The 26,428-nt window shown below is 44.7% G+C and overlaps 2 protein-coding genes and 1 long non-coding RNA gene across 7 annotated transcripts in view; 2 read left to right on the top strand and 1 right to left on the bottom strand.

The window, feature by feature from the left end:
* The window catches only part of smg7 (SMG7 nonsense mediated mRNA decay factor), a 15,033-nt gene extending 6,856 nt beyond the window's left edge, over positions 1-8,177 (top strand). For 2 of the 3 annotated variants that reach the window (XM_061979195.2, XM_061979194.2), the window contains exons 8-23: positions 67-202; positions 284-428; positions 503-662; positions 733-803; positions 3,188-3,248; positions 3,311-3,430; positions 3,515-3,938; positions 4,038-4,179; positions 4,256-4,587; positions 4,671-4,979; positions 5,165-5,314; positions 5,409-5,495; positions 5,686-5,836; positions 6,684-6,845; positions 6,926-7,077; positions 7,145-8,177. In XM_061979195.2, coding sequence (XP_061835179.1) covers positions 67-202; positions 284-428; positions 503-662; positions 733-803; positions 3,188-3,248; positions 3,311-3,430; positions 3,515-3,938; positions 4,038-4,179; positions 4,256-4,587; positions 4,671-4,979; positions 5,165-5,314; positions 5,409-5,495; positions 5,686-5,836; positions 6,684-6,845; positions 6,926-7,077; positions 7,145-7,252 — 2,710 coding nt within the window. In that variant the 3' untranslated portion in view covers positions 7,253-8,177. The remainder of the gene's footprint in view (positions 1-66; positions 203-283; positions 429-502; positions 663-732; positions 804-3,187; positions 3,249-3,310; positions 3,431-3,514; positions 3,939-4,037; positions 4,180-4,255; positions 4,588-4,670; positions 4,980-5,164; positions 5,315-5,408; positions 5,496-5,685; positions 5,837-6,683; positions 6,846-6,925; positions 7,078-7,144) is intronic. The other variant, XM_061979196.2, reaches the window with a different exon arrangement.
* LOC133618644 (uncharacterized) lies at positions 8,172-19,755 on the bottom strand. 2 transcript variants are annotated; one of them, XR_009817319.2, is made up of 3 exons: positions 19,325-19,755; positions 19,180-19,242; positions 8,172-9,482 (listed from the first exon to the last, which is right to left on the bottom strand). It is a non-coding gene; the product is annotated as an uncharacterized lncRNA (long non-coding RNA). The 2 variants fall into 2 exon arrangements; XR_009817318.2 differs by having other exon boundaries at positions 19,408-19,755.
* Positions 19,629-26,428, top strand: cyp7b1 (cytochrome P450, family 7, subfamily B, polypeptide 1). 2 transcript variants are annotated; one of them, XM_061979198.2, is made up of 7 exons: positions 19,677-19,777; positions 20,810-20,949; positions 21,007-21,143; positions 21,223-21,822; positions 24,541-24,747; positions 25,761-25,939; positions 26,005-26,428. In XM_061979198.2, exons 2-7 carry the CDS (start codon positions 20,816-20,818, stop codon positions 26,302-26,304), a joined length of 1,557 nt encoding a protein of 518 aa, XP_061835182.1. In that variant the 5' UTR covers positions 19,677-19,777; positions 20,810-20,815; the 3' UTR covers positions 26,305-26,428. The 2 variants fall into 2 exon arrangements, with proteins under 2 accessions (XP_061835183.1, XP_061835182.1); XM_061979199.2 differs by lacking the exon at positions 20,810-20,949 and having other exon boundaries at positions 19,629-19,777.

Raw genomic sequence — 26,428 nt, 5'->3', positions numbered from 1 at the left:
TATCTGACACCCGATTGGCTGATCGAGTGGCATCCCTCTTGTGTCAACCCCGCCATTTTTATGCAGCCGCGAGGATGTGAGAAGCAAGTGGAGCGTGTCGGACTTCATCAAGGCCTTTGTCAAGTTCCACGGCTATGTGTACCTGGCCAAGGGTGTGGACCAGCTGGACACTCTAAGGGAGCGCCTGGAAGAGCACTTCCAGGTATTTGATATATTCCCAACACGTGCATGCTGTCTGCGTGCACGCTGGGATTGAAACTTGTGTGTGTGCGTGTGTGTACAGAGGCTGATCCTCCAGAAGGCCTTCAACTCTCAGCAGCTGGTCCACATCACCGTCATCAACCTGTTTGAGCTGCACCACCTTAGAGAGCTGGCAGCCGACGGCGCAGAGCAGCAGGCCAGCTGGTTCCAGCTGCTCGGCCTATTCAGTAAGAAGGACATGGCCGCCGTTATGGGCCTCGTCTTGTACGAGGACTTTCACTTAGACTTCTTGTCTTCTCAGTGTCCTTCCTGGGGGTCATGTGCAGTTGGGTTCTGCACAACAAGAACCGGGATGAGGAGGTGGCTGGTGAGTGTCCTCTGCCGGCCATCAAAGTTTCTTTGGACTGGCTCAGGCTAAGACCCGGCGTGTTCCGCGAGGCCGCAGTGGACCAGAGGCAGCAGTAAGTTGGCGCTTGCGCGGTCTGTCCTTGCGAGGACTTGTTCTTACATCTCGTCTCTCCTGTCCTTCAGTGTGTGGCCATGGCTGGTCTCCATCCTCAACAGCTTCCAGCCCAAAGACCACCATGTGTCCAGCTCCTCAGGTACAGGACTAGTGTGGTTCTAGAATACAAGCCTACAGGACTAGCGTGGTTCTGGAAAGTTTTCCACAGGCCTAGTGTGGTTCTAAAATAGTATCCTACAGTGCTAGTGGAGTTGTAGAATAGTTGGCTAATGTGGTACAAGAAAAGTAGCCTACAGGACTTGTGTGGGTCAAGTATAGTAGCCCTAATGGGTAGCATGGTATAAAATAGTAGCCCACAGGGCTAGTGTGGTTGTAGAATAGTATCCCACAGGGCTCGTGCAGTTCTAGAATAGTAGCTAACATTGCTAATGTGGTTCTAGTATAGTAACCAAAATGACTGATTCTAGAAAGTCAGCCTACAGGCGGAGATCTGGAATAGTAGCCTACAGGACTAGCGTGGAACTTGAATAGTAGCCTACAGGACTATCATGGTTCTAGGACAGTAGCCCACAGGGCTAGTGCAGTTCAAGGATAAGCAACATGACTGATGCAGGGTTTCCCCTAGAACAGGGGTCGGCAACCCGCGGCTCCGGAGCCGCATGCGGCTCTTTGATCACTGATGCGGCTCAGCAGCTCACTTGTTGAACCCCCCAATTTTCCCGTGAGACTTCCGGATTTTAGTGCCTCTCGCAGAAAACTCCCGGGATTAATATTCACCGATTTTCACCCTTACGGCTATAATAAGGGCGTGCCATGATGGTACAACATTTGGCGCCCTCTACAATCTGTATTAACAGCGTGCCAGCCCAACACTTTTTATACAATATACATCTTCAGCTTGCACACGTACGTGACAGCAAGGCATACTTGGTCAACAGCCACACAGGTTACACTGACGGTGGTCATATAAAACAACTTTAACACTCTTACTAATAATGCGCCACACTTTGAACCAAAACCAAACAAGGATGACAAACACATTTCGGGAGAACATCTGCACCTTAACACAACATAAACACAACAGAACAAACACCCAGAATCCCATGCAGCCCTGACTCTTCCGGGCTACATTATACACCCCCGCTACCAATCATATATTTTGGTATAAACTGGAAAAAAGCAATACAATTATTCAGGATGAAGTTTGAGCTCTAATGCCGCTAGCTTAATGCTAACATACAATGGACTAGCTCATTGACCAGCTAACCCAGATTAGCATGGCCAATAACAGGGCACATATAGACAGACAATCATGCCCACTCACATTATTATCTATGGACAATTTACAGTCTCCATTGAACCTCTAACATGCATATTTTTGGAATGTGGAAGGAAACTGGAGTATCCGAAGAAAACACCACATGCACGGGGGAACATGCACACACACAAAGAGACGTCCAAATGGAGATTCGAAGACGCACACAACATAAAGTTAGTTATCGTCTGTAGTAATGTCAAAATAAATAGGAGGGTAGTTTACACAGGCTTCACCAAAAAATGCATTAATTGACTTGAAATACCTTTCTCTTCAACATTGTCTCCTACTTTTGTCAAATGTCAACTCCGTTAAAGGGTGCGAATAGGCGCAGGTTTTTATTTTTATTTTTTTTCAAAATAAAGCATTGAGTAACATTTTTATGATATTTCAGATCTTTTTCAAAATTATTATGTCCAATAGTACATAAATAATATACATTACACAGTATTCAATAATACAATATATTACTTAAATTTGTTTTCATGTAAAAAACAATGTTTTCATGTAAAAAAAACAAAAAACGTATGTGAAGGTGTGGTGGTATTTATCTTGCCACGGCGGATTGCCACGGTCAATTACATGTAGGGAGAACCCTGCTGACATTATACCAGAAAAGCAGCCTGCAGGACTAGTGCAGTTCTTGGCTCGTAGCTTGCATGATTACCAGGGTTCTACAATAATAGTCTACAGGACTAGCATTGTTGTAGAATAGTAGCCCACAGGGCGAGTGGTTCTGACTACAGTACGTAGTAGTTACTGCTCAACTGACCACAAGTATGTGTTTAGTATTAATGTATTGTATTCATATACGATTATTTGTATAGATTGGTGTATTTGTATTTCTATAGAATTATTTGTGTATTTGTATTTATATACCGTTATTGTGTATTTGTATTTAATTTATATACCGTTATTGTATCATATTAGTGTATTTCTATTTCTACAGAATTAGTGTATTGTATTTGTATGGTATTAGTATATTGTATTTGTAAATTAGTAGTGTATTAGAGTGTACATGTCTGTTTATATGGTATAATTTTATTTAATGATTAAAGTTTTTATTGTCATATTTGCCTACAGCGAGATTGTATGTATGGTATTAAATTATTGATGTACGGTAGTATACTTGTATATGAATGTGTGTCTGCTTGATGATGAGTTCAGTTGTTGATGAGTTTGTGTGGGATCTCATTCTTCCTTCTCAGTGATGCCGCTGCCAGAAGAGTTTGAGCTTCAAGGCTTCCTGGCGCTTCGACCTGCTCTAAGGTAAAGAAACCTAACCGGCCCGCAAGAAGCAGCTTCCCTTGTGACATGTGACCTCCTTTCAGGTCCCTGGACTTCACCATGGGTCACCAGGGCTTCCCAGCGGGCCGCGATGTTCTGCTTCTCCGCACCAGACATCAGAGGCTCATCACTTTGGGAAAGTGGGTTGCTGACAACCAACCCGAGTAAGGCTTTGCTAGGAACCTTGACACCTCTGTGTGTTGGTCCAACTGGGCAGAAAGACCACTAAGCCGCTCCCCCTTCTGCAGATTGATACAATGTCGCCTTGGCGAAGACGGCCTCCTCCTCTTCATCACCGACATTCCCGAACAGGCCATTGAGGAGCCTCCAGAGAAGGAGCCGTGTGTGCTGCAGGAGGCCTCCAATGGAGAGCAGATCATCGGCGAGGGCGGGAACGCCCGTCTCAAGTCTGTGCTCTCGGGGGGAAAGGCTCAGAATTCGGGGTTGGATGGTGCTGACCGACCCGTCGTCACCTTCAAGGAAAACATCAAACCACGAGAACATAGCCACGAGCCGTCTGCCGTCCCTCATCAGAAAGATGGTGTAAAGGAGCGCCGTGATGTTGCCAAAGGCAATGGGATTTCTGGGAAAAGCGAGCTGAAGCGAGACGGGAAGAGGAAGTGTGACATGAAGAAAATTTGTCAGGAGAAAGTTGGAGATGCTGGAAAACAGGTAGGAATACTTTACATTCACACACTGGATTTGAATAATTCTTCTTCCTATCATTCTTATTTGCTGATTCTCATTATTTGCTTTTGTTTTTTTCTTCAGGTGAAAGCTCAGACAGAATTGAGGAAGACTCCGGTCTCTGAGGCCAAGAAGACTGCTGCTAATCAAAGTCAAGCCACCTGCTCGTCCCAGTTTATCCCAATTCATCATCCTGGGGCCTTTCCACCGCTGCCTAGTCGACCTGGTATTGGCGCGCACAAAGACACACACACACACTCACACACACACACAGAGATTCTGAACACTGGTGTGTTTTCTAGGTTTCCCACCGTCGGCCTTCGTCATCCCTTCCCCTGTGGCGTTTCCGGGATTGCAAGTGAATTCGGGCTTCACTTTCCCTTCAGGGGTGTCCGCCCCGGGAACCTTCCTGCAGACGGCTGTGCACACGCAGACGGGCTCGCAGGTCCAGAGTGGAAAGCAATCCCACATTCCTTACAGTCAACAGAGGCCATCAGGTCCGACTCAGGGGCCGGGCTCCTCGGGCCAGGGTCCCGTGACCCCGGGCCCCCTCCAGGGCCAACAGTCTCCCACCAAGCCCGTCCAGCAGGTCGGGATGGGCAAAAGTCCGCCCCACCATTTGGGCCTGCAGCAGGTCAGTTGTGCCCCCATGTTGGATTCCCACAGGTATGACACTGGGCGCCACAGTACTCCTGATTTTGAATGCTTGTCTCTCAGCCTTTCCTGCAGATCCAGGACCAGCAGATGTGGAGTCAAAGTCAAGCAGCGCTCCAAAAAATTCCGGCCATGCCGATGTCGCTAAAGCAGCATGCGTTCTACTTGGCACCTCAGGACCCCGTTAAAGTGTATGAGCACCACTTGGCGTCTCATACAGCCAACATAGACAAGAAGATGAAGTTCCCGCCCTATTGGGACCCCTCCTTCCGAATGGTTGATGGCCCGTCCTCCATGGCCGACAGGATGAAGAGGCCTCAGATGGTGGGTCCAAGGCAGGATGCCGGCGCACCCAGAGGACCTCTGTTTGAGGTGAGTTTCTTCTCTGTACTTTTCTGTCTTCACCTTCTCCTCCTCCTGGAGGTTCTATCCATCAACCAGACAAAGATCTTGTGTGGCAAGACGCTCCGCTCAGACACATCAGTACATGAATCTTGTTTCCTTTCCTCTGCTTCTATTCTTCTTCTCCCTGCTCTTCCTGCTTCCTCTTTCACCAGGACAACAAGAGCTTGCCTCTTCTCCCTCCTGACCTCTTAAAAACTCTAGCTGATTTTGAGGAAGAGGAGGAGCTCGTCTTTTCTAAGCCACCTGATTTCTTCCAGGCTTTGGCCAGCCCTCTTAGCACACTTCCTGGACCAAACATCTTTGTATGTAGTCCTGTCTCCTCACCCTGAGCTGCTGCTCACCCACCATGCTTATGTGGACACTCTTGTACTTGATGACGTATGTCCTCCTCTGCAGCTACCAAACCAGACCAGGACGGAGAGCGGCCCGCAGGTGGGCAGCCATTCACCTTCCTTCCTACCCATGTCTGGCCTCCCCCTGCAGGTTAGCCCCGCCCTCTGACTTACTTTTTCTTTGAAAAGCTGAAAGGCAGCGAGCTCATTAAAAAACATGACATTCCTGTGTGTGACCACCAGAGGACGGTTTGCACTGAGCAGTCAAAGCCTCAACTTGGTCTCATGATTCACAGCTCAGCACTCTCTAAACCTATTTCTGCTCAAATGTGCGTGTTCAGGAGTACAACCAGAACAGCATCTTCAGTCAGGCCTACGGGAAGAACCTGGCAGCCAGCGCAAAGCCTGACACTCCCATGATGCACCAGGAGCCATCACTCTACTCGCTCTTTGAGTATACACCCTGGTCCCCCTCCATCCACGCCAGCTCAGGTATGTCCCACCTGCAGAGCCAACACACTCTCACCTTGTGGGTTACCATTAGTGCTGTGAATCTTTGGGTGTCCCACGATTCGATTCAATATCGATTCTTGGGGTCACGATTCGATTCAAAATCGATTTTTTTTTTCAATTCAACACGATTCCCGATTCAAAAACGATTTTTTTCCCGATTCAAAAGGATTCTCTATTCATTCAATACATAGGATTTCAGCAGGATCTACCCCAGTCTGCTGACATGCAAGCAGAGTAGTAGATTTTTGTAAAAGACAATGTTTTATCAACTGATTGCAATAATGTAAATTTGTTTTAACTATTAAATGAACCAAAAATATGACTTATTTTATCTTTGTGAAAATATTGGACACAGTGTGTTGTCAAGCTTATGAGATGCGATGCAAGTGTAAGCCACTGTGACACTATTGTTCTTTTATTTTATTTTTTTATAAATGTCTAATGATAATGTCAATGAGGGATTTTTAATCACTGCTATGTTGAAATTGTAAATAATATTGATACTGTTGTTGATAATAATCATTTTTGTTTCACTACTTTTGGTTTGTTCTGTGTCGTGTTTGTGTCTCCTCTTAATTGTTCTGTTTATTGCAGTTCTGAGTGTTGCTAGGTCGGGTTTGGTTTTGGACTTGGATCGCATTGTTATGGTATTGCTGTGTATTGTTTTGTTGGATTGATTAATTAAAAAAAAAAAAAATCGATTTTTTTAAAAATGAGAATCGATTCTGAATCGCATAACGCGAGAATCGCGATTCGAATTCGAATTGATTTTTTCCCACTCCTAGTTACCATGGTAATGTGACACAAGCTATGCTGTGGTTGGCAGATCACTCTACGCCGGCCAGTCAATCGCCTCATTCGTCCAACCCCAGCAGCCTGCCAAGCTCCCCGCCCACTCACAACCACATAGCCACGCCGTTCGGGCCCATCGGCACACCAGACAGCCGAGAGCGGCGCACGGTGGACCGCTGGAAGGCTGAGAAGCCAGGTGAGGGTGGGGCCATGAGATAGATCACAGTGTTGGAGACTGCGCCTCCACGCACTGACTGATTCGTGTGTGTTTTTCAGGGGGATTAAGCGGCTTCGGTCTGGACTACCTGCAGGCCTCCTCTACTTCGGACAGCGGCTGGCACCAACCGCCTCCCGCCAAGAGCTCCTGGACCAATCAGGAGTCTCCAATGGAAGAGTCATCCTCCACAGTGCTGCTGGACAGCTTTAAGGTCCATAAAGTAGTCTTGGGGGGCTAATGAGTGCTGGCATTGTGCTAACATTTGCTTGTCCCTGCAGTCCATCTGGTCCAGCTCCATGATGCAGCCCGGCCCGTCGGCACTGGAGCAGCTGCTGCAGCAGCAAAAGCAGCAGCGAGGTCATGGCGCCATGAACCCGCCTCACTGAGGGGCAGGCAAGGCGGCGCTCAGCGCTTGGAGACCACGCCCTCAACACGAGTTTGATGAAGACCAGCTCCAATTAACACGCTATTCATAGCGGTGCAACGCGGTGGATGCTGGAGAGGCTGTAACCCCCCTCCTTCAGCCGACCTGGCTGAAACTCCACACCCGCGCTCCCTCGACTGTCGAGGAGTAGGACGCGCCTCCTGGATGGCAGGGTGTCAGATCACCGCCTGCGATCCCCAACACACACACAAACACATGCACATGCACAGTGGTGGCTCCACCCCCATTTTACTCATCCTGGACGTCCCTCAGTGGGTTTATTAGGGTCTTAGCGGCTACAGGCTGAAGAAGTGCGAGGGGGAGCGTGGACCCTGTGGCGGTCAGGTGACCGGGGCCCGGAACTGCATACTGAACTTATCATTGATTTTTCTTGATGGGGAGGATGATGTAAACGTGTGTTTCCAACATGGGGGAAAGACACGGTGCCCTAGAAAGAGGCGGAGCAAGAAGAGAAAGACATAGTCATTTGTTTGTAAACAGTGCAGTTGATGTACTCCTGCTCGCTAGCTTAGCCTGCGTTAGCTTTTGTTGCTCTTCCGCCATTTTAGCTCAAGCTCTGATAAGAATTGGACTCTCACCTTTTTAACAACTCGTCACTTTTTAAACAAACCACAGGAGAAGGAATAAAATGGCCTCCAGTCAGATGACCATGAAAGCAACTTTATTTTTAAAAGGAAATACAATCATCCAGCAGCAAGCAACCCCACCCTCCTCATGCAGCTTCCTCCTGCATGACGATGTCTACGTTAGCTTGCTAATGGATTCCTGCTGCTCCAACAGCGCGGAGGAAGAGTGTAAGGAAGATGAGCGTTTTGTTGTGTTTTTGTGTAGTAGCTGCAAATAAACATGAAATCATGTTCTCCCTTCAGCGCTCTTACTTTTTTCTGGTGCTACATTCTCAGATAGGTCCCAACAAACAAACAAACAAAAAAAAAACACCGGGGAGCTGGAAGCAGCACTTGTTTGTCTGAAAAGTCACACTTTTTTTTTTTTTTTTTTTTAAATCACAGCACAACAATGTGCCTCAGGTGACACCTTTACTTTCTAATCATTTTCTGGATCAGGAAACAACCTGACTGATGCTGGAGTATGAGACGTTCTTCGACAACCAATCTCCGGCTTCCTTATATGCTTAGGGCCTAAGCATATTAGAACAGTCACTCAGCCTCATGTGTGGCAGCCTGTCGATGAGGTAGTTAATGATCCATGCAGCCAGGTGATAGTCCACTCCTGCCTCTTCCAGTTTCACCCGCAGCATTGCTGGCTGGATGACAGTGAAAGCACTGGAGGAGTCAACATGACTCTCGCTGCACTTCCCATGGTCTTTAGGTGGGTGAGAGCCCGATGCAGCAGGTAGATAAACGGCAAGTGGTCCGTTGCTGAGACTGTCTGTGCACGAAGGTGGCTGAGGATGATTCTCTCTATGGTCTTCATGAGGTAGAAGGTCAGATCAACAAGTCTGAAGTGGTCCGGCACCTTGGGATGAGGTGTTTTAGGGATTGCTACCACACAGGAGTTCTTCCAGAGTGTGGGGACTTTTTCCAGGCTGAGGCTCAGTTTAAAAATATAATGGACCACACCAGTTAACTGGTCCACACATTCTTTAAGTAGCCTGGAACTGATCTTGATCCTTCCCCACTCCCCCATCACTTGATCCAGACTGCAATATGCGTGTGCTTTTACTTTTTTTTTTTTAAATATTTTTCATATGTTTTGTTGTGGCGAGTCTGCATGGCTTCCTGACTTTATAATCACTATATTAACTTAGATATTGAACTAATGCTACTTTTTGCTGGGAAAAAACAATGAATAAATTTAAAAAAATACATATATAAACAGTACAGGTCAAAAGTTTGGAGACACCTTCTCATTCAGTGTGCTTTCTTTATTTTCATGACTATTTACATTGTAGATTGTCACTGAACGCATCAAAACTATGCATGAACACATGTGGAGTTATGTACTTAACAAAAAAAAAAAGGGTCCAGTGGCAGGGATGTGCGATACAGAACGCATGTTTCATCAGTTCAGAGACAAACCAAGACTATTTGCGCTTCCTGTATTGGGACAACCAAGATTTCCAATCTACTCCATCCGTCTATCACATGCGTGTCCGCCTGTTTGGTGCTGCTTCCTCAAATACATCGCGGCACAAGGTCAAAGACAGTTTGCTGAAACAACAATAAGGTTCATTAGGCCCCATAGGTTCATTAGGCCCCATTTAGCAACCGTTCTTAAGAACACATTTTGTTCTTAGGCCCACTTACGAATTTTTAAGGAGATTTTTGTATTCACCAACACAACACAACCGTTCTTAAGAACACATTTTGTTCTTAGGCCCACTTACGAATTTTTAAGGAGATTTTTGTATTCACCAATGTTTTCTTAGCTGGGATTTGTTCGTAGGTAAGAACAAAATATACGAGTGCTCCAGAGCACTCTTAGGGGGGCCTATTTGTTCTTAAGTGTGACAAGTTCCCTTACTTCTATTGTCTACTGTACATTAATATCATATACTGTATATATATATGTATAGATAGATATCTATATTTGTGTACATTAGTTCTCTTCTAATGTACACAAATATAGATACATAGATTGTTAGATAGATACATAGATATAGATAAGACAGACAGACATACAGCAAATGAGCAATATATAGACCAGTGGTTCTCAACCTGGGTTCGATCGAACCCTAAGGGTTCGGTGAGTCGGCCTCAGGGGTTCGGCAGAGCCTGCGACGCGGAGGTCAACACAGCCCGACTCATCGTGTAAATAAAAACTTCTCCCTGTCGGCGTATTATGGATACCCCCAAACAATGTTCCCTCTAATTTTCCATACGTGTGAGCAAACGCAAAAACTCCTTGAGCATTCAGTGGAGCACATGTGAGCGATGTCAGACCTGCAGCACACCAGTCCCAAACATGACTAAATAACAAGTTCAATGTTTTATTATTGTAATCAAATGACTAGCAGTCATTTCCATAAGATTATTTTCTAATATAAGTGTTTTGGCCCACTTACAATGACTATAACATTTTTTTTCCACTATAGTATTATATGTCTGGGTGGGGGTCCTGCTTTGGAAATAATGTGTATCCCTTTCAGATATCACATTTAGTTCCCACTAAAACATTCACATGTTGCACAATGAGATGTAAACGTGTACATTCCTGTAACTTTGTTTGTAAAATATATCTTAATTAGGATTTCTTTAACATCATTTTAGGATTACGGTTCGGGTTCGGTGAATGCGCATATGAAACTGGTGGGGTTCGGTACCTCCAACAAGGTTAAGAACCACTGATATAGACATTTCAAAATACCGAGTGCGCGCACGCGCACGCACGCACGCTACAAGATGCCACAGATCGTGCCCTGGGGCAGAGAGAGCATATTTGCCCGAAGTGACGAATATTTATTTGAACGCTTTAGGCAGTCCCCCCTTTCTTAAACTTACGTTTTGACATGATGTATTTCCCCCGCAGGATAATACGAATTTCTCTTCTGTAATCTGTTTGTCTTTTCTTTCTTTTCCGCCGGAATTGTGCCCTTATATGGGGAATTAAGGGCGTTTACCTATGCAAATTACGGAATTAAGGGTGTTTATCTTTGCATACTACATGTGTACTACATGTGTTTTGTGGACTTGGAGAAGGCATTCGACCGTGTCCCTCGGGAAGTCCTGTGGGGAGTGCTCAGAGAGTACGGGGTATCGGACTGTCTGATTGTGGCAGTCCGCTCCCTGTATGATCAGTGCCAGAGCTTGGTCCGCATTGCCGGTAGTAAGTCGGACACGTTTCCAGTGAGGGTTGGACTCCGCCAAGGCTGCCCTTTGTCACCGATTCTGTTCATAACTTTTATGGACAGAATTTCTAGGCGCAGTCAAGGCGTTGAGGGGATCTGGTTTGGTGGCTGCAGGATTAGGTCTCTGCTTTTTGCAGATGATGTGGTCCTGATGGCTTCATCTGGCCAGGATCTTCTGCTCTCACTGGATCGGTTCGCAGCTGAGTGTGAAGCGACTGGGATGAGAATCAGCACCTCCAAGTCCGAGTCCATGGTTCTCGCCCGGAAAAGGGTGGAGTGCCATCTCCGGGGGGAGGAGATCTTGCCCCAAGTGGAGGAGTTCAAGTACCTCGGAGTCTTGTTCACGAGTGGGGGAAGAGTGGATCGTGAGATCGACAGGCGGATCGGTGCGGCGTCTTCAGTAATGCGGACGCTGTATCGATCCGTTGTGGTGAAGAAGGAGCTGAGCCGGAAGGCAAAGCTCTCGATTTACCGGTCGATCTACGTTCCCATCCTCACCTATGGTCATGAGCTTTGGGTTATGACCGAAAGGACAAGATCACGGGTACAAGCGGCTGAAATGAGCTTCCTCCGCCGGGTGGCGGGGCTCTCCCTTAGAGATAGGGTGAGAAGCTCTGTCATCCGGGAGGAGCTCAAAGTAAAGCCGCTGCTCCTCCACATCGAGAGGAGCCAGATGAGGTGGTTCGGGCATCTGGTCAGGATGCCACCCGAACGCCTCCCTAGGGAGGTGTTTAGGGCACGTCCGACCGGTAGGAGGCCACGGGGAAGACCCAGGACACTTTGGGAAGACTATGTCTCCCGGCTGGCCTGGGAACGCCTCGGGGTCCCACAGGAAGAGCTGGACGAAGTGGCTGGGGAGAGGGAAGTCTGGGCTTCCCTGCTTAGGCTGCTGCCCCCGCGACCCGACCTCGGATAAGCGGAAGAAGATGGATGGATGGATGGATATCTTTGCATATTGGGGTAATAAGGGGCGTGTTTATATGCAAATGATGATAGACACGCACGCGCTAACCATTTGGCATTCAGCAACGTAAGAACAGCAGGTGGGAACAATTGGGTCACTTAAGAACACGTCATGAATTTGAATGGACTCCTCTTAGAAGAAAGATAAGAGGAAAAGTTAGGAAGTTAAACTGAAAAGTAAACTGAGAAAGTTGATTTGAAACTTTAGAAGATTGCTGCAGTATATCGAAGTGAAGATGCATGTGTAAGCAAGGTGCAACTGCTAATCAGTGACTCTGCATTAGATGAGCATGGAAGGAGACTCAGTGAACCAGTATACTTGAACAGACCTATCCACAACACTGTCACATTATTAGAACACACACATTAGTTTAGAAGTTATCATAAAGTTACAAGTGATTGGGCGGAGTGCAGCTGTTGTTAGAGGCAATTCATACATTTATTGTTAATGTTTTTTTTTTTTTAATGCAAATAATGTAAGTAATTTTGCAGTGAATTAATGTTAATGCAAATCTATTTTATTGATGTAAATAAATGATAAATGATAAATGGGTTGTACTTGTATAGCGCTTTTCTACCTTCAAGGTACTCAAAGCGCTTTGACACTACTTCCACATTTACCCATTCACACACTATAAGAGGGGAACATATCTTTGGGTGCCATTTGTTAACTTCCAGGAGGGGGGACAAAGTAGGTGTGGCACTCAGAGACCAACAGAAGATTGTGGATGTCTGACATGTTTAGAGAAGTTGTACCCTATGTTTTTGTAAGGAACATTTCTACCTTATTTCCCAAGAGTCTATGTGGCCAATGAGGTAATCATTTAAATAGTATTCGAAATATGTGTTGTTTTAGGAAATTTACATTCATTTTTTGTGTGTTTCATTTGCTCAGTTCTGACGACATCGTTGAGACATGTAAAAGTTGTGTTCAAAATAAATATCTGTTAAAAACCAAGAATGATTTGAGCTTTGAAGAAACTCGAGGAGAGTAACATATAACACACACACACACACACACACACACACGTTTATATATATATATATATATATATATATATAGATATATGTTTATTATATATATATGTATGTGTATATGTTTATATGTATACATTTGATATATGTATGTATATGTGTGGGTATACATGTGTATATGTGTTATATATATATTATTTATATATGTATTATTGATATATATATTTATATATAATACTGAGGAGGGGGGCGTGGCCTGCAGGCCTGCCGCGGAACGGGGTGTGCCAGGACCGGCCTCGAAGACAGCGACAGGTGAGTAGATGGCCCAAGTGGGCCTTGTTATCTAATCACCTGTCGCCTTTATTAGCAGCAGCCGGAATTAGACGCGTGGTTGGAGTTGGAGTTGCTGATGAGCGGCCGCAAGGGAAAAGACATTTTGCTGGAAAGCAGAAGCCTGTCGAGATTGATGACAATAAAACAGTGTTATACCCTGAATTCCGGGCTCTCCTGGCAGTGTGTGGTGGTCCGAAGAACCCAACAGAGGGCAACCTCTACAAATACATGATATATTTTTGTATTTTTGCCATGTACAATCTATGATTAATTGACTGTTGATGTGCTTGTATGTTTGTAATCATGAAAATAAATAAAACATATCAATAACAACAAAAACAACAGTATGTCAACTGTGTATGGATTTTTTGTGAATCATGTCTATCATAAAGAAATCATTTGAACATATCTCGTCCACGCATATTATATAGATTTTGAGAGAAAAGATTCCTCAGAATTGTTATGCCTCTGGCTTGCACAATGACCTACAGTAATTGTAATGGTGTCCCTTCTGTACTGATATCTAATTTGCATATATATAATTAAAAACACCAAATGTTGACAATGAAGGGCTTTATAACAGTGGTAATATAACTATACATATCTGAAAATATACTGACCAGTTTGAAATGCTGGTAGACTTTTAGGGCTGTCAGATTGTTATAGACAACTTCAACATGTTCTAAAACATGTATATAGGTGAACAAGACTTGTGGAATCAAACACATTTCTATGAACATTTCAGTTCATTTACATATGAACCTGTGTATGAACGCTTGAAACAGTTGGTCACAATTTAAAAAAACATGTTAAGGTTGAATACCAATATACCCGCTCAATTATGTCCAGAGTCAATGGTAGTATATTTTGTACAGTCGTGGTCAAAAGTTTACATACACTTGTAAAGAACATCATGTCATGGCTGTCTTGAGTTTCCAATAATTTCTACAACTCTTATTTTTTTGTGATAGAGTGATTGGAGCACATACTTGTTGGTCACAAAAAACATTCATGAAGTTTGGTTCTTTTATAAATTTATCAAGGGTCTACTGAAAATGTCACCAAATCTGCTGGGTCAAAAGTATACATACAGCAATGTTAATATTTGGTTACATGTCCCTTGGCAAGTTTCACTGCAATAAGGCGCTTTTGGTAGCCATCCACAAGCTTCTGGCAACCACTCCTTTTGACAATATTGGTGCAGTTCAGCTAAATGTGTTGGTTTTCTGACATGGACTTGTTTCTTCAGCATTGTCCACACGTTTAAGTCAGGACTTTGGGAAGGCCATTCTAAAACCTTAATTCTAGCCTGATTTAGCCATTCCTTTACCGCTTTTGACGTGTGTTCGGGGGTCATTGTCCTGTTGGAACACCCAACTGCGCCCAAGACCCAACCTCTGTGCTGATGATTTTAGGTTGTCCTGAAGAATTTGGAGGTAATCCTCCTTTTTCATTGTCCCATTTACTCTCTGTAAAGCACCAGTTCCATTGGCAGCAAAACAGGCCCAGAGCATAATACTACCACCACCATGCTTGATGGTAGGCTTTTGATTGATTGATTGAAACTTTTATTAGTAGATTGCACAGTACAGTACATATTCCGTACAATTGACCACTAAATGGTAACACCCGAATAGGTTTTTCAACTTGTTTAAGTCGGGGTGCACGTTAATCAATTCATGGTAGGAATGGTGTTCCTGGGATTAAAGGCCTCACCTTTTCTCCTCCAAACATATTGCTGGATATTGTGGCCCATCAGCTCAATTTTTGTTTCATCTGACGTCACATGGACAAAGATAAGACCTTCTGGAGGAAAGTTCTGTGGTCAGATGAAACACAAATTGAGCCGTTTGGCCCCAATACCCAGCGATATGTTTGGAGGAGAAAGGGTGAGGTGTGCCACGAGAACCACTTAAAGTCTACTGGGGAAATTTGTCACAATATTCTAATGAATGATAGAGCATGATGTGGCAAGGAATACGTTTGGGGTAGAGATGTCCGATAATGGCTTTTTTTGCCGATATCCGATATTCCGATATTGTCCAACTCTTAATTACCGATACCGATGTCAACCGATACTGATGTAAACAGTTGTGGAATTAACACATTATTATGCCTAATTTTGTTGTGATTCCCCGCTGGATGCATTAAACAATGTAACAAGATTTTCCAAAATAAGAGAACAACTTCAACTCAAGTTATGGAAAAAAATGCCAACATGACACTGCCATATTTATTATTGAAGTCACAAAGTGCATTATTTTTTTTAACATGCCTCAAAACAGCAGCTTGGAATTTGGGACATGCTCTCCCTGAGAGAGCATTAGGAGGTTGAGGTGGACGGGGTTGAGGTGTGGGGGTATAGGGGGTACCGGGGGTGTATATTGTAGCGTCCCAGAAGAGTTAATGCTGCAAGGGGTTCTGGGTATTTGTTCTGTTGTGTTTATGCTGTGTTAAGGTGCGGATGTTCTCCCGAAATGTGTTTGTCATTCTTGTTTGGTGTGGGTTCACAGTGTGGCGCATATTTGTAACAGTGTTAAAGTTGTTTATACGGCCACCCTCAGTGTGACCTGTATGGCTGTTGATCAAGTATGTGTTGCATTCACTTGTGAACGTGTCAAAAGCTGTAGATATTTTGTGACTGGGCCGGCACGTAAAGGCAGTGCCTTCAAGGTTTATTGGCGCTATGTACTTCTTCCTACGTCCGTGTACACAGCGGCGTTTTAAAAAGTCATACATTTTACTTTTTGAAACCGATACCGATAATTTTTAAACCGATACCGATAATTTCCGATATTACATTTTAAAGCATTTATCGGCCGATAATATCGGCAGTCCGATATTAACGGACATCCCTAGTTTGGGGTAAAAAAAAATGTATAAAGCGCCTTGTCATTCAATAATTTACATGTGCTTCTTTATGTAAAACGCCCTCCCCCCAAGGAGCGTGTTCTGCGTTTAGGGCAGGCTTGATATCTTTCATTCAGGTGGAACCAACATTAGTTACCGGTACTTAGACTTAGACAAACTTTAATGATCCACAAGGGAAATTGTTCCACACAGTAGCTCAGTTACAATGATGAAAAGTGTAAGGATGGAAAGGACAATGCAGGTATAAATAGACTAAATATAGCGATATAAATATAACATATACGTAATATTTACATAATATGTGTACAGTATATTATATATACTGATATATTATATTATATTATGTCTATATCATATATACAAAATATAACAATTACCATGTACGCACATGACGACAATATTACAGTATATGTGACAGCTGCAGCATAAAATAGAGAGTAAATCCAGCAGAAAATTTAAAAAAAAAGAGAAATAGCTAACATAGAAGGTGTCAAGTAATAGACAGTCAGTATAGTTTAATGTTAAGGTCGGATAATGTTCACTGCGTTACGTTGTTGTTTGGATTTGTAGCCAAAGATTGTATACTGAGAGAGGATGATTTACTGCATGCGCACATGATGTCCTACACAAAGTACATTTGCAGTCAGTCATATCATCTTCTTTTTGTCACTTCAAAAAGATACTGAGAACATGACCTTGGTGTCCTTAATGGTAGCTATGGCCGTGTTCCCGACGAACCTTCACTTCCCACACTTTTTAACTTTCTGGACTGCGGGGAATGTGGTGCAAAAGCTTCCCGCAGTTTTTGTGAGTGGAGCAGCCCCACACTGCACAACAGGGCATGTTTAGGCAAAAAAAAAACCTCTCCAAGTGGAATGAGGAAGTGCAGTGTACGCACAGCTCCAGATGTGGCCATCTCAAAGTTGGAAGCAAACATGGAGCCCTGTAGTCACCTGAAGGGCTTTTGATTAATTATTCAGGAGATGGTCTGGCCATACTCTCTCTGATTGGAATCCATCCTATTTGGGTCCCACATCAACCTTAAGAAAGTCAGTGACTTCACTATAAAAGTGGGTGACATTGTTATCACCAGGAAAGATGAGGTCACCTACCTAGGTTCCATTCTCGAGGCTAATCTTTCCTGTGATAAAATGGCAACCAAGGTAATCAAAAAGATCAACCAACGAACAAGATTTCTCTACAGAATCTCCTCTCTGGTCAACAAAAGCACCATGAAGATTCTAGCGGGAACTCTCGTTCAACGCTTTTTCGATTACGCATGCACCTCCTGGTACCCTAGCACCTCCAAAACCCTCAAATCTAGACTCCAAACATCCCAGGACAAGCTCGTCAGATTACTTCTAGACCTCCACCCCAGATCACACCTCACTCCTACCCACTTCTCCAAAGTGGGCTGGCTCAGGGTGGAGGACAGAGTAAAACAACTTGCACTGAGCCTAGTCTATAAAATCCGCTACACCTCCCTGATACCGAAGTACATGTCAAACTACTTCCTTAACGACCGCCAAAACCACAACACCAGGGGGAGCTCTACTAACCACGTTAAACCCAGATTCCGATCTACCAAAGGTCTTAACTCATTCTCTTTCTATGCCACATCAATAAGGAATGCACTCCCAACAGGTGTAAAAGAAAGGGCATCTCTATCCTCCTTCAAAACCGCACTAAAAGAACACCTCCAGGCAACTTCAACCCTAAACTAACACCCTCCCTTCCACATCCTACCTCCCCGGATTGTAAATAATCAAATGTAAATAATCAAATGTAGATACTTATTCTTATGCTTTCTGATCTCTCTCTCTATGTCCACTACTTGCTGTACATATCCTACCAAGTCAGTCCTACCCTGTTCCAAAGTCCATTTCTCTGATGATGCAATTGTTGATGACTGAAGTGCTGATATCAACCAAACCTACGTCCCCCCTCCACATCCCACACCCCGGATTGTAAATAATGTAAATAATTCAATGTATATACTCTAATGATTATCTTGTATGATGACTGTATTATGATGATAGTATATCTGATAGTATATATCTGTATCATGAATCAATTTAAGTGGACCCCGACTTAAACAAGTTGAAAAACTTATTCGGGTGTTACCATTTAGTGGTCAATTGTACGGAATATGTACTGCACTGTGCAATCTCCTAATAAAAGTTTCAATCAATAAATCAATTGGTCAAAAGCCCCTTCCTGTGGCTACAGGGGACCATGTTGAGGACGAACTTTTGATTGATTCAAACTTTTATTAGTAGATTGCACTGCACAGTACATATTCCGTACAATTGACCACTAAATGGTAACACCCGAATAAGTTTTTCAACTTGTTTAAGTCGGGGTCCACTTAAATTGATTCATGGTAAACTCTGAAACCGAGTAAGTCTGACCTACACTGTTTCAATGTCCATTTCTCTGTTCTCAATTTTTGATGACTGAAGTGATGATGACAACCAAACCTACCCCCCCACCCCCCTCCACATCCCACACCCCGGATTGTAAATAATGTAAATAATTCAATGTATGTACTATGATGATTATCTTGTGTGATGACTGTATTATGATGATAGTATATATCTGTATCATGAATCAATTTAAGTGGACCCCGACTTAAACAAGTTGAAAAACTTATTCGGGTGTTACCATTTAGTGGTCAATTGTACGGAATATGTACTTCACTGTGTAATCTACTAATAAAAGTCTCAATCAAACAATCAATCAAAAAGTTGGCTATAGGGTTTGAGAGGGTTAATTATTACTGCCACTAGTGGTGGAAAAGTGTACAACAACTGAGTATTGCTGCGTCTTGAGAAACAGCTGAGAAACAAATATTTTTTGGCGGGCCCAACAAGAGGCCCCAGCACTGTGGTTAAGAAACCCTGGAATATAAAACATACCTGAGGTGTTCTGTCTCCTGTTAGTGGAACTGGAAGAGGTGTCAGCAACCACAGGACCCAGACCTGAAAATAGATGCTGATGTAAGGAATTATGATAAATAATATAAAAACGTTTGTCTTTAACAATTGCTGTCTTTTTACGCACATCTGGACTTCATACTCAAGTACAAAAGTACAACAGTTTCTATTTTGAACAACATTCCAAAACAAGTCGCAGCAGGTACAAACCTTTTCGACTAAAGCAAAGTCAACAAGATTGATAGGCTGTGACTCCGCCCACTAAAGTAGCTTTCATGTATTGATCTAAAAAATAAAAAAAGAAGGTATTTTTCCACTATACTTCATGACGTCACGCTTAATTTTTTTTTTTGCAACTTGACTTTTGGAATTCCGGGAATTATTATTAGTGGGGGTCCATTTCCGGTCGAGGGGGTGAAGTTTTAAGATCCGCCTCCTATTAACCGGAAGTCACGCACGTCTTGTTACTCCGTGTGCCTCTTTAGTGTGTTGGTGCGCGCGTGAAGATGTTCCCGCCGCTTCTGTGGCCGCTGCTGCTGCTCGTGCTTGTGCTCGTACTCGTCGTCTCCCGTCGCAGGAGGTGCGTGCATGCGCGCCAAACATTTGCTAATGTCACGTGATGTGTTTCTTGAGCTTGTTGTTCCAGTGGTTCGTGACGTCATGTGGTTACAAAGGTGTCAATCAGTAGGTCAACGATTGGCTCATGATAGTCCATACTTGCTGAGCTGTTTTTGCTGAGTGTTTTTTCAAATTTTTAATAATTGATTATTACATGTGATCAATCAGATAAAACAGCTAAATTAATATGCTATGCTATGTTATTCTATGTTATGCTATGTTATGTTATGTTATGTCATACTTGCCAACCTTGAGACCTCCGATTTCGGGAGGTGGGGGGTGGGGGGCGTGGTTGGGGGCGCGGCTAAGAGGGGAGGAGTATATTTACAGCTAGAATTCACCAAGTCAAGTATTTCATTCATATATATATATATATATATATATATATATATATTTCAGTGAATTCGAGCTATAAATATATTTATTTTATTATATATATATATATAAATAAATAAAAGAAGTACTTGAATTTCAGTGTTCATTTATTTACACATATACACACACATAACACTCATCTACTCATTGTTGAGTTAAGGGTTGAATTGTCCATCCTTGTTCTATTCTCTGTCACTATTTTTCTAACCATGCTGAACACCCTTTCGCAGGTACCCAGAAAGGTTTCGAGTACCACCAAAAAAACTGAATCTCTGAAGACAGTATAAAAATCTGTTAAAGGTTTACGAATACTGTTTGTATAATAAGCATGTTATTTTTTACAAATGAGGGTTAAGAGTTCAGTACTTAAAAAAAAGAAAGAAAAGAATGTGGCTTAAGTACAGTTTTTTAATTGAGCTGCTGCATTTTTTGGTTGGGTTGTTTATTTATTTATTTATTTTTTGAGTAACTTCTATACATTTCTAAAAGGGGAGGAATGTAATAGAGTGATCTATGTTTGTCTGTTGCCATCTCCTGGTGAATGTTGGCTATAGCGTACTAGGGTTACTTTTTGGTTGGCCAACGATTTACGTGGTGTTGCGCACCTGACGTCACTCAGGTCCGCATGGAGCTGGAGGGGCGTGGCTTCCAGCTCCGCCTGAATTTCGGGAGATTTTCGGGAGAAAATTTGTCCCGGGAGGTTTTCGGGAGAGGCGCTGAATTTCAGGATTCTCCCGGAAAATCCGGGAGGGTTGGCAAGTATGTGTTATGTTATGCTATGTTATGTTATGCTATGCATAACTGTCTTGGGTGCAGACGGGATGGCGAACCGCCGCTGATCAATGGCTGGATTCCTTTCATCGGGAAAGCTTTGGCGTTCAGGAAAAACGCTCACAGGTTTCTGGAAGCGCAGAAGAAGAAATCTGGAGACATTTTCACCGTTCACATTGCAGGTCGGTGTGCGTGGCAGGGGCGGGGGGAGGCTCCACTAGTGTGGCAGGAAGCTAACGTGTGAAGGTTTGTGGCATGCAGGTCGATACATGACCTTTGTCATGGACCCTCTGATGTACCCCGCCATCATCAAACATGGCAGACAGCTGGACTTCCACCAGTTCGCCAACAAGGTGGCGCCGGTGACCTTCGGGTACCCGCCTGTCATCAGCAAGAAGTTCCCCGGCCTGAGCGAGCAGATCAAGCGCTCCTTCCATTTGCTTCACGGAGACCACCTTACATCGCTGACAGAGAGCATGATGGCCAATCTCATGATTGTCCTTCGCCAGGACCACCTGAGCCAGGACGCGGCCTGGAGGACGGCCGGCCTGTACGACTTCTGCATGTCCGTCATGTTTGAGGCCACCTTCCTCACCATGTACGGGCGGCCGCCGCACGCCCTTCGCCACAACCGCATGGCGGCACTGAGGGACGACTTTGTCCGCTTCGACGCCGTCTTCCCGCTGCTCATTGCTCAGATACCCATCTGGCTTCTGGGACGCACCCGGAGCGTCCGCTGCGAGCTGATCCGCTTTTTCCTGCCGCACAGAACGTCCAGCTGGTCCCGCACCTCGCAGTTCATCAAACGGCGGTCTGAGCTTTTTGAGCAGCAGCACTTATTGCGAGATGTCGACAAAGCGGGTACGACGCTTTGGACCTACTAATCACACCAGTGGCTAGCTGCATTAGCGTGCTGATTATTTGTTTGGACGGCTTTTCACCTACTATATAGCTACACGATGAGCCGCATGAACAGCTACATGACTAACTGGTGATATGAACTGCTACATGACGAGCTACACTACTGGTGACACGACAAGCTACATGCCTAACTACCCAACAAGTGACATGAACAGTTACATGACTAGTGACACGACAAGCTACATGCCTAACTACCCAACAAATGACATGAACAGCTACATGACTAATGAGACAACAAGCTACATGCCTAACTACCCAACAAATGACATGAACAGCTACATGACTAATGAGACAACAAGCTACATGCCTAACTACCCAACTAGTGACATGAACAGTTACATGACTAGTGACACAACAAGTAACATGCCTAACTACCCAACAAGTGACATGAACAGCTACATGACTAGTGACACAACAAGCTACATGCCTAACTACCCAACAAGTGACATGAACAGCTACATGACTAATGAGACAACAAGCTACATGCCTAACTACCCAACTAGTGACATGAACAGTTACATGACTAGTGACACGACAAGTTACATGCCTAACTACCCAACAAGTGACATGAACAGCTACATGACTAGTGACACAACAAGCTACATGCCTAACTACCCAACAAGTGACATGAACAGCTACATGACTAATGAGACAACAAGCTACATGCCTAACTACCCAACAAGTGATATGAAGAGCTACATGATTAGTGACACGACAAGCTACATGCCTAACTACCCAATAAGTGACATGAACAGTTACATGACTAGTGACACGACAAGTTACATGCTTAACTACCCAACAAGTCACATGAACAGCTACATGACTAGTGACACAACAAGCTACATGCCTAACTACCCAACAAGTGACATGAACAGCTACATGACTAATGAGACAACAAGCTACATGCCTAACTACCCAACAAGTGATATGAAGAGCGACATGAGTAGTGACACGATAAGCTACATGAACAGTTACATGACTAGTGACACGACAAGTTACATGCCTAACTACCCAACAAGTGACATGAACAGTTACATGACTAGTGACACAACAAGCTACATGCCTAACTACCCAACAAGTGACATGAACAGCTACATGACTAATGAGACAACAAGCTACATGCCCAACTACCCAACAAGTGATATGAAGAGCTACATGATTAGTGACACGACAAGCTACATGCCTAACTACCCAATAAGTGACATGAACAGTTACATGACTAGTGACACGACAAGTTACATGCCTAACTACCCAACAAGTCACATGAAAAGCTACATGACTAGTGACACAACAACCTACATGCCTAACTACCCAACAAGTGACATGAACAGCTACATGACTAATGAGACAACAAGCTACATGCCTAACTACCCAACAAGTGATATGAAGAGCGACATGAGTAGTGACACGATAAGCTACATGCCTAACTACCCAACAAGTGACATGAACAGTTACATGACTAGTGACACGACAAGTTACATGCCTAACTACCCAACAAGTGACATGAACAGTTACATGACTAGAGACACGACAAGTTACATGCCTAACTACCCAACAAGTGACATGAACAGCTACATGACGAGTGACACAACAAGCTACATGCCTAACTACCCAACAAGTGACATGAACAGCTACATGACTAATGAGACAACAAGCTACATGCCTATCTACCCAACAAGTGATATGAAGAGCGACATGAGTAGTGACACGATAAGCTACATGCCTAACTACCCAACAAGTGACATGAACAGTTACATGACTAGTGACACGACAAGTTACATGCCTAACTACCCAACAAGTGACATGAACAGCTACATGACTAGTGACACGACAAGTTAGATGCCTAACTACCAAACAAGTGACATGAACAGCTACATGACGAGTGACACAACAAGCTACATGCCTAACTACCCAACAAGTGACATGAACAGCTACATGACTAGTGACACGACAAGTTAGATGCCTAACTACCAAACAAGTGACATGAACAGCTACATGACGAGTGACACAACAAGCTACATGCCTAACTACCCAACAAGTCACATGAACAGCTACATGACGAGTGACACGACAAGTTACATGCCTAACTACCCAACAAGTGACATGAACAGCTACATGACTAGTGACACGACAAGTTAGATGCCTAACTACCCAACAAGTGACATGAACAGCTACATGACTAGTGACACGACAAGCTACATGACTAGCTACCCAACAAGTGATATGAACAGCTACATGACTAGTGACACGACAAGCTACATGCCTAACTACCCAACAAGTGATATGAACAGCTACATGACTAGTGACACGACAAGCTACATGCCCAACTACCCAACAAGTGGCATGAACAGTTACATGACTAGTGACACGACAAGTTACATGCCCAACTACCCAACAAGTGGCATGAACAGTTACATGACTAGTGACACTACTGGTGACACGACAAGTTACATGACTAGCGACATGAACAGCTACACAACTAGCTACATGACTAGCGACATGAACAGCTGAACAACTAGCGATATGAACAGCTAAACAACTAGCGACATGAACAGCTACACAACTAGCTACATGACTAGCAACATGAACAGCTAGCGATATGAAGTTATACGCTTGGTTGTTGATGTGATGGCAGCCGTGTTTTCTTTGCTTTTCCAGCGCACCACTTTGCCATCTTGTGGGCTTCAGTGGGAAATACAGTTCCGGCCGCCTTCTGGGCCGCGTACTTCCTGCTGAGTCATCCGGTGGCCTTAGAGGCGGTCCAGCGGGAGATCCACGACGTCCTTAAGCAGAGCGGCATGGAGTTCGATGGTGACGCTGATGTGACGCTCGGTAGAGAGCTACTCGATAAGCTACTTTATTTGGGTACGCCAGTTCCTGCTACCTGGCACGTTACTTCCTGCGAGCTGGCTCGCTACTTCCTGCAACCTTGCTTGCTACTTCCTGCGACCTTGCTCGGTACTTCCTGCGAGCTGGCTTGCTACTTTCTGCGACCCTGCTCACTACTTCCTGCGAGCTGGCTTGCTACTTCCTGCGACCTCGCTCACTACTTCCTGCAACCATGCTCGCTATTTCTTGCGACTTCGCTCACTACTTCCTGCAACCGTGCTTGCTACTTTTTGGGACTTTGTTTGCTACTTCCTGCGAGCCGGCTCGCTACTTCCTGCGACCTCGCCCACTACTTCCTGCAACCTCGCTTGTTACTTCCTGCGACCTTTCTCACTACTTCCTGCAACCGCGCTCGCTACTTCTTGCAAATTCGTTTGCTACTTCCTGTGACCTCGCTCACTACTTCCTGCAACCGCGCTCGCTACTTCTTGCAAATTCGTTTGCTACTTCCTGTGACCTCGCTCACTACTTCCTGCAACCTCGCTTGCTATTTCCTGCGACCTCGCTCACTACTTCTTGCGAGCCGGCTCGCTATTTCCTGCGACCTTGCCCACTACTTTCTGCAACCGCGCTCGCTACTTCTTGCGACTTCGTTTGCTACTTCCTGTGACCTCGCTCAATACTTCCTGCAACCTTGCTTGCTACTTCCTGTGTCTTTGCTCGCTACATCCTGTGACCTTGCTTGCTACTTCCTGTGACCTCGCTCACGACTTCCTGCAACCGCGCTCGCTACTTCTTGCGACTTCGTTTGCTACTTCCTGTGACCTCGCTCAATACTTCCTGCAACCTTGCTTGCTACTTCCTGCGTCTTTGCTCGCTACTTCCTGTGACCTTGCTTGCCACTTCCTGCCGCCTCGCTCGTTCCTTGCTGCAACTTCACAAGTTACTTCCTGCGTCCTTGCTCGCTACTTCCTGCAACTTGACTAGTTACTTCGTGCGACCTCGCTCTCTACCTCCCGCACCCTCGCTTAGCTATGCGTTTTTCTCAGAGAGCGCCATCAAGGAAAGTCTCCGCCTGTCGTCGGCGTCCATCAACATTCGCGTGGCTCAGGAGGACATGTCTTTGCGTCTGGACGCCAAGCGCAGCGTGTCGGTCAGGAGGGGCGACATCATTGCCTTATACCCTCAAAGCATGCACATGGACGCCGACATTTACGAGGAGCCACAGGTACGGCTAATCGCCTGCGTGTATTGAGCCCTAATTGTCCTTGATGTCCACTTGTGTCCCGCCAGGCGTTTCGCTACGACCGCTTTGTGCAGGACGGCAGGGAGAAGACGGACTTCTTCAAGGACGGACACAAGCTTCACTACTTCCTCATGCCTTTCGGATCGGGATCGTCCAAGTGTCCCGGACGCTTCTTCGCCGTCAATGAGATCAAACAGTTCCTTTGTCTCCTGCTGCTCTACTTTGACCTGCAGCTGGAGGCCGGGCAACCCGCTGCCCGCCTTGATGCCAGCCGGGCAGGCCTCGGTGTCCTGCAGCCCACAAACGATGTGCGCTTTCACTACAGGCTGCGGAGCAACGTGTATTAGCATCGTTTGATAGCTTTGTTTACACAGCTTGGACCTGAAAGTTCAGCATAAAAGTGATGGTTTTGTTGCATGTGTTGACGAATAAAAAGGTGAAAAAGTCATGTGCAAACAGATTTAATGATTT

Source organism: Nerophis lumbriciformis, linkage group LG19, assembly GCF_033978685.3.
Source record: "Nerophis lumbriciformis linkage group LG19, RoL_Nlum_v2.1, whole genome shotgun sequence".
NCBI lineage: Eukaryota > Metazoa > Chordata > Actinopteri > Syngnathiformes > Syngnathidae > Nerophis > Nerophis lumbriciformis.
This window is presented reverse-complemented; position numbering and strand designations above follow the sequence as displayed.